Source organism: Pogoniulus pusillus, chromosome 22 (genome assembly GCF_015220805.1).
Source record: "Pogoniulus pusillus isolate bPogPus1 chromosome 22, bPogPus1.pri, whole genome shotgun sequence".
Lineage (NCBI taxonomy): Eukaryota > Metazoa > Chordata > Aves > Piciformes > Lybiidae > Pogoniulus > Pogoniulus pusillus.
Window position 1 is genome coordinate 10,020,924 of NC_087285.1, and position 15,053 is coordinate 10,035,976.

General features: G+C 47.7%; 1 protein-coding gene across 1 annotated transcript; it reads right to left on the bottom strand.

Annotated features, from left to right (window-relative positions):
* Window positions 1-242: 242 nt before the first annotated feature.
* ZCCHC10 (zinc finger CCHC-type containing 10) lies at window positions 243-14,651 on the bottom strand. The gene is made up of 4 exons (XM_064161665.1): window positions 14,538-14,651; window positions 10,586-10,747; window positions 7,026-7,067; window positions 243-2,118 (listed from the first exon to the last, which is right to left on the bottom strand). The coding sequence occupies exons 1-4, from the start codon at window positions 14,618-14,620 to the stop codon at window positions 1,848-1,850; spliced, it is 558 nt and encodes a 185-aa protein (XP_064017735.1). The 5' UTR covers window positions 14,621-14,651; the 3' UTR covers window positions 243-1,847.
* Window positions 14,652-15,053: the final 402 nt, after the last annotated feature.

Here is a 15,053-nt window from a genome sequence, read left to right on the forward strand (position 1 = left end):
AACACCAGGGAGGGGCTACCCAAAACCTCCCCGGACAACCTGTTCCAGTGACTCACCACCCTCACTGTGGTGGTGAGAATTCCTTCCTAATCTCCAGGCTAAATCTCCCCTCTTCCAGAAGGCTTCCACACCCACACTTTACTACTATGGTATTTGGATTTGCAGTAAGCATGAATTTAGCCACTACTGCTTCAGAATCAATTAACTTTGCTTGTTAAATGGTGCACTCACTCAAAAAAGACTTCAAACCAATTTTCCGCTGCTTTTATTTAGGGTCTGCAAGAGTGTCCTGTAAAACACAGTAATGGTTACAGACTGAAACCACACAACATCTTTCCAAGCATTTAAATAAGCACAGTTTATTCCAAAGGAAGTTCTACACACTACTTTTTCCCATAAAAGTATAAAAAATAGTTTACTGTATTTTTACCTAAACCAAGAATTCTTCCATATGTGATGCCCCCATCCCCAGAATCAAAAGGGAGAGGGGGCACTCCCACCAGCAAGAAACTCGGGAAGAGTGCACCACAAATTCAAACACTAACTCCAACTGCTTCAACCCACCAAAAGAACAAAGACCTTGGAAGGTGCAACCAGCAGTACTTGTTCTGCAGTAGGTTTGGATTTTGCCTTTGTTAGGGGGGTTTGCCCTGCACTAACTGGCTTCTCCCGTGGCAGATTTTCACAGGCATACACACACACCCACCATGACATAAAGGTATGAGACTGACTGGACTGCAGACCATCATGCCAGTCACCACACACTCAACAGCACCCAGCAATGACACAACCATTCTCTGCAAAAACAGCCTAAGGGAAAGATTCTCCTTTAGGATCTCTGTTCAAAGGTGACTTTTTCTTACTGAGCAAGCAGTGAAAGTAGCCTTCTTCTGATCTCTTTGAAAAAGAGTGCTCATATTTCACACTTATTACTACTATTTCTCTGGTTTTACTGACCCTAGTCTCTATGGAAAGCTAGTGAAGCGCTGAAAAAGCACTCACTTGAGCCCTTCTCTCATGGGGGTACATTTAATTTACCAAGAAAAGGCACAACAATGAAGCTGGTAAGCAGGATCATTCTTCCACTGCAAGCTGCTCCTCTTACACAACACTGCTGCAGGAGACACTGTCTCAGAAAATGCTACAAATACATGAGCTAAGGAAACAGGTGAGTTGAAAAGACTAAAGCCTCTGGACAGTACAAGTTGGATATTGATCATTAATTAACAAATTAACACCAGTTAAAAGTTTTATGGTGCAGTTAGGACTCAACCTGGAAGCATCAGGAAGAGCCATCAGGAAAAAACAACAAAGCTCAGCAGCACAGAATCCATCTGTTACCAGTGAGATCAAGGCCCTCTGTGAGCAACACTGCATTCCACTCCCACAAGCACAGTGCTCCACAGCCTGAAACTTCTGCTTCAGAAGAGTTTCTCACTGAAAGTGAAGCTGGCAGGAAGAGAGTAGTAACATATGATACACAGCAAGATCTGCAGTGAAAAGCTTTTGCTTTGCAGCATGTAAACATCCAGGTTACTGGACCTTAGCTCATATAAACAGATCTGAAGATAAGTATTTTTGTTTTTTTTTTTCTTTTTTTCACTTTTTTTCTTTTTGAACTACAAAAGTTAAACTCTCCTTAAAAGGATCAGCCACAAAAATAAGTCTCTCAGGAAGTCTCAACGTGCCATTTAATGCCTTTCATGTCCTGTGAACAACTATGCAAAACCACGTAGAAAGTTGGAGCAGTAGAAATGCTGCCCAGATGAACTGTTTGGCAAGCAGGGCTGACCCCATCTCTGCAGAGCGTTACCGTTCACTACACAACACTTCTAGGCTGCACTGGACTATTTCTTCTTCTTTTTCTTTGGTGGTTCATCGTCAGAGCTACTGTCTGTGCTGCTGCTGCTGCTGCTGCTGGAGGAGCTGGAATCTGAGTCGACCTCTGAAGAAGAGGAAGTGCTACTGGAGGATGGAGAGGATGAGGAAGAAGAGGAGCTCTCATCACTGTCACTGTCATCATCGGAAGAAGAGGTAGAGGAATCTTCACTGTCAGATGAGGAGTCGCTAGCTGAACTGTCACTGCTGCTGCTGCTGGAACTGGTCACGCTTTTAGATCTGAAAGCAAACAAACAGGCAGATGAGATCAGTCCTGCTAGAGACAGCAGTCCTCACACCGTGTCCCTTAGACTCTGTTGTCATCCAAAATGCAACTCTTTGGTCTAAAAACACCCAGACCTGACAATCTGAACTCCTCTGTCCCTCCTTCCAGTTCAGAAGAATTCCTTTTGGCCATTTGAGCAACACCAAGCACATGAAGTAAGCCAAAACAGGGCTACAGAACAAGGTGAAGTTCGAAGGATCAAAAGGCAAGGAACAAAGACATAGAGCGACAGGATGAGAGGCAATAGCTTCAAACTGGAAGAAGCCAGATTTAGATTAGACATTGGGAAGAAATTTTTCCCCACGAGGGTGCTGAAGCACTGGAACAGGTTGCCCAGAGAAGCTATGGAGGCTCTGAGGCAGTGGCATTCAAAGCCAGGTTGGACAGGGCTTTGACCAGCCTGGGCTAGCAAGAAATGTCCTTCTCCATGGCAGGGTGGTTGGAACTGGATGACCTTTAAGGTCCCTTCCAACCTAAACCAGTCTGTGATTCTATGTTCTTGATCACAGCAGTAATGAGAGTTTTCACTGATTGCTAAAATGAAGAATGCAGCTGCAGGAGAGGTCTCAAAGTCCTGCACCTCTAAAGCCTGAGGACAAATCTAAGATCAGTTCCCTAGCACACAGATGCAGCCCTGAGGGAAATTCTGGCAATGCACAAGGTGGGGGAAGTTTCATCAGTGATTTCACCTCTGCTACAACTGTGCAAACTATTCTTAGATTACTCCTGGCAGAACAACTCAGGTTACCTGCCACTGCAGGGTGCTTTTATTTTCAGGGTGGAGAAGAGGTGGAAACAATCCAAGCTAAAGACAGAACTGTGAACACAGCAAAGCTGATTTCTTTATCCTCTGCCATTAACATTCATTTTTTCCCATGTGAAGCCCTCACTGAGGCAGTTGTTCGTGAGATGAAGGTCTCCCAATAAGGCAATCTGAATTCTAAGTGCAATGAAATTATCTCATACAACTTTCTTCAAGCAGAGACTAAAGGTACTAATTCACCTTAATTCCCACAAAGCCAACCCGACAGCATGTCAACATTTTAAGCAGAGTAATGCACAACCTTCCTTCCAGTAGAAAATGCATAGTGTAGTTCTATCAGTGGGTTTGGTTCAGTGCAGCTCAGGAAATGTCCATGCTAAGGCTGCTAAAGAAAGCAATGTTTTTTTCATCCTGTTGGCAGACAAATTCAGATCATAGAATCATTAAGGTTGGAAAACATCTTTAGAAGCATCAAGTCCAACCATTTTGGGGTCCCCAACATAAGAAGGACACGGACTTGCTCAGGCAGGTCCAGGAGGCCATGATGATCAGAGAGCTGAAGCACCTCATCTAGTAAGACAGGCTGAGAGAGTTGGGTCTGTCCAGCCTGGAGAAGAGTCCAGGGAGACCTTACAGCAGCCTTCAGGCGGGCCTGAAGGGGGCCTACAAGAAAGCTGGGAAGGGAATTTTTACAAGGGCTTGTAGTGGTAGGACACAGGAGAACAGATGGAGACTGCAGCAGAGTAGATTTAGGTTGGATGTTAAGAGGAGGTTCTTCACAATGAAGGTGGCGAGATACTGGCTCAGACTGCCCAGGTGTGTGGTTGAGGCCCCATCTCTGGAAACATTCAAGGTCCAACTTGATAGGAACCAGGGGACAGCCTGATCTAATTAGGTGTCCCTGCTGACCACAGTGGGGTTGGACAGGGTGACCTTTGCAGGTCTCTTCCCTTCTTTGATTAACCCAGTACTGCCAAGTCACCACTAAACCATGTCCATCAGCACCACATCTCCACAGCAATTCAATCCCTCCAGGGATGAAGATTCTAGCACTGCCCTGGGCAGCCCTGGTCCACAAGGCATGAGGCACTGCAGCATTTGTAGCAACATCTGTAATCTCTTATCACTGTGTGTGCAGGCACAGTGGCTATTTATGAAAGATAAATCTACGAGGGCTGCTTCAATACAGACTTATTGTTGGTGAAGAACTTGTCTTGCCTAGATAAGGCAAACCAAAACAATGGGCCTAGCAGTTTCCATCTGAACAGCTTAATTGTGTGGGCAAGAATCAGTCAGAGACTGCCTGGATGACTTTGAACTTTCTCTTCATAACCACTTTTCACAGAATCCACAAGAGCACTCCACACATTTCCAGTATTTAGGTTCTAATCTGAAACCCACTCACAGAAACAGAATTTCACAATACTGCATCCCTCAGAGGAAAGCAAGAGCTAGGTCCTCAAGAGGAAAACATAGAGAATGCTTGTTCCCAGGTGATGCAATTGTGGCCTGTTGATGGATGAAAATGGGAGCAAGTAAAAGTGACAATTTCTTTATTAGGTAATGTGACAACCCAGGTGGCACAGACCAGTAGAGCCAAGATCTTTGGGTCTACTACACCACTGCAAAAGTACATTTCTCCAGCAGCAAACATCCATTCTCCCTAAAACAACTTCACAGATTTTTACAGGGCTGGAGGCCCTTTGCGGTGAGGCCAGGCTGAGAGAGTTGGGATTGTTCAGCCTGCAGAAGAGGAGGCTCCAGAGGGACCTTTCAGTGCTTAAAGGGACAAGCAGAAAGCTGGGGACAGACTTTTGAGCAGGGCCTGTGTGACAGGACAAGGAGTGATGGTTTGAACTAAAAGAGGGAGATTCACACTGGAGAGAAGGGAGAAATGTTTGACACTGAGACGGTGAGAGCCCAGCCCAAGTTTCCCAGAGAGGTGGAGATGCCCCATGCCCAGCACTGTTTACAGGCCAGGTTGTTTGGGGCTCTGAGCAACCTGCAATAGTTGCAGATGTCCCTGCTGACTGCAGGAGGGTTAAACTAGATGAGCTTTACACGTTCTTTCCCACCCAAACCAGTCTGGGATTTCTTGTTAATATCTTGTATGACTTCATCTACAACTACACCTTGTAACCATGCCATCACCTCTCTGTGAGGCTTTCTGTCCTCTCTAACTCTACTGCAATCACAAATCCTGTTGGCTTTAAACTCATTTCATAAATCCAGCTCACAGTTTTGGTTGCAATCACAACCAGGTGCCCAAAGAAACAAGTTAATTAAGACATTCAGCCCTTCAGACAGGTAGATTTAGACCTGATCCAAACACAAAGTGGACTTTCAATTAATAACCAAAGTATGGGAACGCTGAAGCCAACATGCACCCAGAAGCCAGCTCTGTGTCACCTGAGGTCACAAGATTGTACAACAGCTGGTTTGCCTGTTCCTGTTTTTCTGGTTGAGCCTGCAGCATACTTATGCCTGTTTATATCAAAACAAACACAGTATGTAAAAGGTTAGTGCTCCCTGCTGCCAGAACTCCAGCTTCTGCCTGGAGAACACGCCACTGAGTTCTCCACGCTTAGCTCTTCTGTAGTGCAAGAGAGAACTAACTGGAAAGGGATTAAAATTGATGGATTCAGTGCTTCCATAAAAAACCAAGACAATTCAAACCTTGAAGCTTTTAATTTGTAATTAAAAAATAACCAAACCACCCTGCTCCCCATAAATCCTTTTGCCCCCTTTGTTTTTGTATTGCTTTAGAGCTTAACCCAAGGACACTGAGGAGCTGGAGCAGCTCTAGAGGGCAACAAAGCTGATAAACAGCCTAGAGAATAGGTCTGGTGAGAGGCAGTGGAGGGAACTGGGGTTGTTCAGCCTGAAGAGGAGGCAGCTGAGGGGCAACCTCATTGCTCTCTACAGCTCCTTGAAAGGAGGTTGCAGTGAGCTGGGGCTTGATCTCTTCTCCCTAGTATCAGGTGACAGCAGCAGTGCAAATGGCCTCAAATTGTGACAGAGGAGCTTTAAGTTGGACATGAGGAACAATTTCTTCCCCCAAAGGTTTGTCATGCCCTGGAAAGGTTGAGCCACCATCCCTGGAGTGATTTAAAAAACATGTAGATGTGGTGCTGAAGGACATTGTTAAACCTCAGACTTGGTAAAGTGATTTTAGGATTTCAGGATTCTACTCTGAAAATCATGATGGCAAGTAGCAAAGTGCAGCACACAAGAAAGCTATAACAGGAAGAGGGCTACTCTGTTTAGACTTTTATGAATTTAGTTTCTCACTAGTCCTAAATAAGTCCAACAACAAATGAACTTTGTGATAAAACACATCTGGTAGCAGAACTAAGACACTCATCAAGAAGTGTTCCAATAAAGCCTGCTCAAGTTATGACCTGGGGCAGGGAGGAGATTTCAGAGTAGGTCTGTGATTGAGGTTTTTTAGTTTGATGGGTTTTTAGATGCTTTATTCCATTCTCTAGACAAAGTTTCAGACAGAGACAGCTGCTTGAGAAGGGAGTGGAAACAAGGAAGGAAGAGCAAGATGAGTAGGTGGAGCAGAAGGCAGGCTTGGTTAAAATACACCTGATCAACTCGGAGACAGAAGTAAGGGTTTTATTATCACAGTAAGACCACAGAGAGATAGAATTCATTCACAGAACGCTTTAGGTTGGAAGGGACCTTAAAGATCATCCAGTTCCAACCCCTTGCCTTGGGCAGGGACACTTTCCACTAAACCAGGCTGCTCAAGGCCTCATTCAACCTGACCCTGAACACCTCCAGGGAAAGGGCATCCACAACCTCCCTGGGCAACCTGTTCCAGTGTCTCACTGCCGGCACTGCAAAGGATGTATGGATGAGACAATCAGTAAGGAGAAATGCAAAGGCCAAAGAGGTTAGAATTTTTGGCCAAGGAGGAGCAGAAATTCTCTAAATATCCATGACACAAAGGCCTGTAACAAGCCAAAAGCACTAAACCCAAAACTGCCTCTGTAGTGCTGACTTTCCCCACACACCTTTTCTGAAGCACAGTACCCAGCACAAGATCATGCACACAAACAGCAGCACAATTTGTCTTCCTTCCCCACATACCTCTTTTTCTTGGTCTTCCTTTCTGCAGCACTTTCTCCAGTGCTAAATAATGGAGGAAACAAAAAAAAAATATTAATGCAGTTGGAAAATTTAATAAATTACAGCAGAATGAAGTTTAATATTACAAAACCTGGGTCCCACTGGCAGAGAGCTGCACTGCCTAGAGTTCACTTGGTAGCTATTTTCAGCCACCATTCAAACCAGAAAAACAACAAAATCTACAAATCAGGAAAGGAAATCAGCAGCAATTCACCTCTAATCCTCTATGTTATTCAGGCTTTACTACTCTTTTTGGCATTGTCCTTCATATTATACAGAGGACATTTGGAGGTGGGAAAGACAGAGGGGAAAAAGGATACCCCAGAAATCCTGTAGAAGCATATTTAGTAGTTACTTAATAGATTGAAACAAAGGGGGCAATAATGGATTAGGCTGCATCTTTCCCCAGGTAATGTCAAGTATTAAAAGCCCCAGAACAATCTATTTATATAGAATTGCAGAATGGCTGGGGTTGGAAGGGACCTCCAAAGGTCATCTAGCCCAACCCCCTCCACAGTGAGCAGGGACATCCTCCAACTAGATCAGATTGCTTGGGGGAGGGCATGGATGAGAAGTTGGACATGAGCCAGCAACAGGCACTTGCAGCCCAGAAGACCAGTGGCAGCCTGGGCTGCATCCAAAGCAGCATGGCCAGCACACAGAGAGAAGTGATTCTGCCCCCCTGCTCTGGTGAGACCTCACCTGCACTGCTGTGTCCAGCTCTAGAGCCCTCAACATAGGAAGGGCATGGAGCTACTGGAGTGGGTCCAGAGGAGGGCCACAAAAGTGATCAGGGGAGCTGGAACACATCTGCTGCAAGGACAGGCTGAGGGAGCTAGGGTTGTTCAGCCTGGAGAAGAGAAGCCTCCAAGGAGACCTCATAGTGGCCTTCCAGTACCTGAAGGGGGCCTACAAAAAGGCTGCAGAGGGACTTTACAGACACCTTCAGTGACAGTGGTTTGAAATTAAAGAAGAGGAGATTTAGACTGGACATTAGGAACAAGCTCTTTACCATGAGGGTGCTGGAACACTGCAACAGGTTGCCCAGAGAGGCAGCTGAGGCCCCATCCCTGGAGATATTCAAGGTCAGGCTGGGCAAGGCTCAGAGCAACCTGATCTAGTGGAGGATGTTCCTGCTGACTGCAGGGGGGTTGGACTAGATGGCTTAGGAGCACTTTTCAGCCAAAACAATGCCATGTGTTGCTGCTTGTCGTTAATAGAGATATCTGTAGGGCCTTATACGCCCACCGCAGGTAACCAGATGTTTCAAGGGTAGGAGAAGTCACTGAATTAAACGGAATCAGAGGTCCTTTCGGAAGGCAGGAGTCGCTTCAGCATGTAACCGCGGCACAGGCCTGTGCCTCCCTCTAGCGGTCACCGTGCGGATAGCTACAGCAAGTGGCACAAGGGCCAGGGGACAGCCTCCTGCAGATCCAAGCATCCCCTCTCACCGCATCTAGCCTTTTTTTATTCTGGCACCACCATGTCTTCGGAACCACAAACAAAACCTGGCCATCCCGGGTTGGGTTCAATGCAGCAAACCCACTGAGGAGGAAGTGTTTTGGTACCTTCCCTCCCAACTCTAAGCTGGGCAAGCTGTGAGCCTTCCTGACCTCCCTAATGTACAGAATTGTGGGGTCAGCACTAGGCAAAAAGAAAGGATCCTGGAACAACTGCTGAAATGAGTTAAGTGCTGGAAAATCCTGACTGTGGTTGTCCAGAAGTAAATATTAATCTTATTAGCCTATGTTTGCCTTCTAGGTAATGATTTACTGTTAGAGCTTTAAAGATGGTGATAGAAATACTGGGAAGCAGACCTGTAGGAGACCCAACTTCTTTACAGACAAGAAATAACTTTTCCCAACTAAGCTAAGCAAAAGTAAAAGTGTGACCTAGGAGGTTGTTCTTTCCATGAAGAATAAGCCTCCTTCTTGGAAGTGCAATGGTGACATCTGAGGAGCTGGACACCTCCTGGCACAGTTAAGGAGTTTCAAAGAGCTTATGATTACATAAGCAGTGTGAATCCAGCCCAATTTAACAAGGATTAAACACTGTTCCCATCCAGGGATTACTTAGGTGTCCTTTTACCAGGTGACTTTTCACACCACACACTGCTCATGGAGTGGAGTGTCAGCTTTCCAGCTCCAAAACCAGGACAGACACTGGACAGTCCTGCACCTCCTGTATCAAGTTACTCCATGCACAGACTCAACACACTAACCAGGCAACAATTTGAGAGGTAGCCACTAGCTGGGTAGTGAACTGGCTGCACAGCTACACTCAGGAGAGCTGCAGCCAATGTCCAAATGGAGAGCAGTAGCAAATCAGGGGTCAGTACTGGGACCAATGCTGTTTAACATCTTTGTCAGCAACAGGGACAGTGGCATTGAGGCACCCTTAACAAGCTTGCAGATGACACAGAGCTGTGTGGTCTGAGCAACACATTGGAAGGAAGAGATCCATCCAGAGGGACTTAGGCTGGAAAGGTGAGCCCATGCCAGTCTCATGAAGTACAAGGCCAAGTGCAAGGTCCTACATCTGGGTTGGGGTAATCCTAAGCACAAATCCAGAATGGGGAAGGAGTGGCTCAGGAGCAATCTTGAGGAGAAGGACTTAGGAGTGTCAGTTGACCAACCCACCATGAGCCAGCAATGGTCACTGGCAGCCCAGAAGGCAGCTGTGTGCAGGGCTGCATCAAAAGCACTGTGACCAGCAGGAGAGGGAGAGGATTCTCCCCCTCTGCTCTACTGAGACTCTGGAGCACTGCATCCAGTTCTGGTGCCTCCAGCATAAGAGGAACATGGAACTGCTGGAATAGGTCCAGAGGAAGTCAAAGATGATCAGAGGGCTGAAGAACCTCCCCTGTGGGGACAGGCTGAGAGAGTTGAGGCTCGTCAACCTGAAGAAGAGTCCAAGGAGACATTAAAGCAGCCTTCCAGTATCTAGAGGTGGCCTAGGAAAAGCTGGGGAGGGACTTTGTTGGCTTGTAGTGACAGGACAAGGACCAATGGTTTTGAGCTGGAAGAGGGGAGATTGAGACTGGAGAGCAGGAAGAAATTCTTTACAGTGAGGACAGTAAGACACTGGAACAGGTTGCCCAAGGAGGCTGTGGATGCCCCCTTCCTGGAGGTGTCCAAGGCCAGGCTGGATGGGACCTTGGTCTAGCAGGAGGTGTCCCTGCTCATGACAGGAGGTTGAAGCTGGTTGATCTTGAGGGTCCCATCCCACCCAAACCAATCTGTAATGATGACTCTATTCCACTCCAAACAAGGCTTCAATTATTTTAACTCTGACTCAAGGCACTCTTTTTTGTTTCAAACAGGCCAAAAAAGGTGTATTTCAGACAAGCAGCTGTTTCTGAACAAGAGTTTAATTATGTGGGACCCAAGTGTCCATATTGCACCTGCCACACAAACCAGCTCTAACATTAAACAAATACCAGACAGTCTGGAAGAAAAGATGACAGCAGAGAGTCTAGGACATGCTCTTTCCAATCCCCATTTTCATTCTGCCAGCCTTACCTTTGCTGCAGCAATAGTTGCTTTTCCTTTTCTTTTAGAATTTTTGCTAGCTGAGCTGTCCTTGAAGGTCTGTGCAGGTATTTCCTCTTCCCTTTACATTCATATGTCCAATGTCCAAACTCCAAACATTTCTGACACCTTACATGCTGCTTGTTTGCCTCCCTGTAAGATGAAGAATTGTTTTAAGTGACTGAGTCCAAGCCTGCTCTCCCTGTTGGAAAATACACATTAATTTCTTTTGATCACACAGACTGATGTAGTTAAAAGCAGACATTCATGGCACCTTTGGCTATTACACATCTCACATCAGGACACAAAGAGTATCAGAATTCAGACAAACACTTTTCCACTTATTAAAACCCTTTCATATCGGTACTCTGCTGAGACCCCACCTGCAGTGCTGGGGCCAAATCCTGAGTCCTCAACACAGCAGAGACACAGACTGGGGGAGCAAAGCCAGAAGAGGCCACAGCAATGATGGGAGGGCTGGAAGCCCTCTGCTGTGAGGCCAGGCTGAGAGAGTTTGGGATGTTCAGCCTAGAGAAGGGAAGGCTCCAAGAAGACCTTAAAGCAGCCCTCCAGAATTTGAAGTGGGCTCCAGGAGATCTGGAGAGGGACTTTGTACAAAGGCACAGAGTGACAGGATGAGAAGTGACAGCTTCAAACTGGAAGAAGCCTGGATTTAGACAAGACATTAGGAGGAAATTATTGGCCATGAGAGTGGAGAGACAATGGAACAGGTTGCCCAGAGAAGTTGTGGAGGCTCCAAGCCTAGAAGTGCTCAAGGCCAGGTTGGATGAAGCCTTAAGCAACCTGGTCTAGCAGGACATATCCTGGCCTACGGCAGAGATTTGGAACTAGAGGGATCTTCAAGGTCCCTTCCAATCAAAAGCAGTGATTCCTCTCCTTTAGGTATTGTAAACAACTTAAACTCTTTGAAAAGTCCTACTAGGATCATTCTGTACCAGTGAACAAGGATGAATCCCATCACCAAAATCACTGGTGCAGCTTTAACATCACAGGATTCCACTGTAGAGCAGTTCCTGTGAATGATTCCTCTGCACACAATTTGCTACCAACCAATAACTGCATGTGGTTCTGGCTTGTTTTAGGTAAGTAATGGGAATTATGGTTCAGAACTCTGCTGGCAAAAAAGCAGGCAGCTTCATTTCCGCATCCCAGGATTTAACACTCAATTACCAAACTACCAAATCCTCACCAAGAGCTCAGGACCTTCATGAATCAGCAGAGAGAGCAACAACTACGAGCAGAGTTGTAGCTTATCTCAATTTCCTGGTTCATGAAAACCTGACAGAAGGTTTATCTCAAGAACAATCAGATTCCTGCTCACTTTGTGCAGTGTAAATCAAACCAGACCCTGCACCATCCGAACAGCTGAACACTTCACATACACATTTCAATTCTCACACTGGTAAAATTCTTTGGTAATTTTAGAGGCCAGTTAAGGCAGAACACTTGTATTTTTATGCTCTAGCTCTTACTCTGCTGTTGGGAAGCTTTGCAAAGGCTGGTTTGTTATCACCTCATGGACACACTCCTCCTCTGCAAATGAAGAGACTCACACAGTGGTCAAGGGACTCGCTCAAGGTCACAGTCACAGAGCAGCTGTGGAGCCAGGGCTGAAATCTCTGCTTGGCCAGCGCAGTGCTCTGTAGCTGTGGTAACTCATTTCCACTTCCCATCGTGTTTTCCAAACATCAAGATGCTAATTGTTCAAGGCCAGTTCATCTAAACTATCAGCAAGTAACAGCCCTGTCTGAACAAGCAGGGGGCTCTTTGACCGTTCATTTAGTACTTAGAGGCCTTAAAGTGACAGAGCAGTAGTGTTTTGCTGTCAAGAAGAGTGCTGATTTTCAAGGCCAGATATGAATTGCTTCTCCCTTCACCTTTTTTGACAGTTCTGCTGTATTGTGAAGGGAATCTTGAGGGTAGATTTAGACTGGACATTAGGAAGACATTCTTCACAGTGAGGGTGATGAGACACTAGAACAAGCTGTCCAGGGATGTCCCCTCCCTGGAGGTGCTCAAGGCCAGATTGGATGGGGCCTTGAGCAGCTTGGTCGAGTGGAAGACTTCCCTGTCCATGGCAGTGGGTGGGGACTGGATGATCTTTAAGGTCCTTCCCAGCCCAAATCATTCTATGAATCTTGTTCTGAACACTTTATCAATGCTGGCTTCATAGTCCAACCTTAGAAATACTAATGTAAACCAGCACTAGAAAACTGATTAAACTTGCAACCTATGCTGCACAGGAAACAGCATGTCTAGTAATGAACAAAAACTCCAGCATCTTTGAGCAGTTTTGCTTTGGCTCTGCCACAAGAGCTACACAGAAGCAACATAAGAATACTCCCTCCACTTCATCAACACACAGCTCCCAAAAGTGGAGGTTCTTCTAAGTCAAACCAGCCCAGAGCTGTCTCCACAGGAACAAAGCACATGTTTAAAATGGAATACCTCAACTCAGTATTTCCATGGTTTTAGCACTCCTCTTGTGACCAAGGCAGGCAATTCTATCCTAGCTAGAAAGATAAGGATCAAGCCCTAAAAGCAATATAAGTAGTTACCAGGAAACAGATCAGAATAGTCCAGCAGCTACAGGTCTATAAATACCACATCAGCATTAACAGGCTTTGTAACAAAAAGCAAGAGACTGAGGTAGTCTTTTATCAGCACACCCTAGAAGCAAAGGCTAGCAGATGTCAACACAGCACAGACTGATCAAATAGAATCATAGAATCATAGAATCAACCAGGTTGGAAGAGACCTCCAAGATCATCCAGTCCAACCTATCACCCAGCTCTAACCAATCAACTAGACCATGGCACTAAGTGCCTCATCCAGGCTTTTCTTGAAGACCCCAGGGACGGTGCCTCCACCACCTCCCTGGGCAGCCCATTCCAATGCCAATCACTCTCTCTGTGAAGAACTTCTTCCTAATATCCAGCCTATACCTACCCTGGCACAACTTGAGACTGTGTCCCTTTGTTCTGTTGCTGGTTGCCTGGGAGAAGAGGCCACCCCAGAGACACAGCAAGAAATTCCTTGCTTCAGCAGTATCCCTTATTCCATAAGTACTCTGAAATTCCAAATGCCTTTCCTGTTTCCCAATGGGAAGTGATTCTAGTAAGCAATAAAAAGGCAAGAGAATGCAGCAGTCATCCCTATTCTATCCAACTCCTACAGTCAGCTAAAAAACACTCAAACAGGGTCCAAAAATTAAAACATGAGAAAAAAACCTAAAAACCAGCACAAGTCATAAATGAGAAAGGAAGACTGTGCTTCACATAAGAAAGCAAAGGTGTTAACCTTCCCTCATCTCAGCGTTTGGCAATCAGATGCCCTTGGCACTGAGAGAGTGGCTTGGCTGCCATACCCCAGTCTGGCCAAGGATTGGCTCTTTTGGTTTGGGCTTTCTTCTGCCTCACTCTCACAGTTCTATAAACTACACATGAACCTAGAACTTACTTTTCCTTACTTTGACAGCTGAAGTTCTGCAGTGAAGCTCACCAAGGCCTGCCTCACAGAGAGCTACGGCAGGCTGGCACCTTTAGGGCACTGCTTCCCAAAGCGCTGCTCGCCAATGGCAGCAGCGCAAATGACCTTTCCAAAGCCTTCCCTCCTTTTCCACAGCCCCGCTCCCTCTCTATTTCGCCACCACCGCCTCAGCAGGCGGCTCGCCCAGCCCTCCTCGGAGCGGTTGTGGCCGAGCGCCTGCGAGGCAGATGCTGTGCCCCAGCAACTGCCGAGCCTGCTCCCGGCCCGGGCCCCGCTCCTTCGCACCCGCCGCGACCCCTGCCCGGCACCCCCAAGGTGTTGCCCGGCCAGGCGTCTCCTGGCTCCGGCTCGCCTCCGGACGCGCCCCCCTCGCCACGGCGGTGTCCCTCGCCACGGCGGTGCCCGCCCCGCACCGGCAGCCTGCCACACTCACGCCTGCCTGCGGGCGATGAGGCGGTGCATGGGAGTCGCCATCCTAGCGCCCCGGCCGGAAGTGAGGCGCGGGCCGCGCTGCATGCCGGGCCATGGCAGCCGCCGCCGCCTCCCATTGGCGCTCCGGGGAGCGGCCGTGAGCGGCAGTCCGCCTGGGGAGGCGCTGTGCCCGCTGTGCCTGCTGTGCCTCCGCCCGCCTGGGGAGGCGCTGTGCCCCCTGTGCCCGCTGTGCCTCCGCCCGCCTGGGGAGGCGCTGTGCCCGCTGTGCCTGCTGTGCCTGCTGTGCCTCCGCCCGCCTGGGGAGGCGCTGTGCCCGCGGTGCCCGCTGTGCCCGCTGTGCCTCCGCCTGCCTGGGGAGGCGCTGTGCCCGCTGCGCCTGCTGTGCCCGCTGTGCCTCCGCCTGCCTGGGGAGGCGCTGTGCCCGCTGTGCCCGCTGTGCCTCCGCCTGCCTGGGGAGGCGCTGTGCCCGCTGTGCCCGCTGTGCCTCCGCCTGCCTGGGGAGGCGCTGTGCCCGCTG

Bases quoted from the DNA above. Each gene is read 5' to 3' on its own strand.
- ZCCHC10 (XM_064161665.1), bottom strand. From the start codon at position 14,620: ATGCAGCGCGGCCCGCGCCTCACTTCCGGCCGGGGCGCTAGGATGGCG. The intron at 10,748-14,537 runs GTGAGTGTGGCA...TTCATCTTACAG, and splicing joins CTCATCGCCCGCAGGCAGGC to GGAGGCAAACAAGCAGCATG. The intron at 7,068-10,585 runs GTAAGGCTGGCA...TCCATTATTTAG, and splicing joins CAACTATTGCTGCAGCAAAG to CACTGGAGAAAGTGCTGCAG.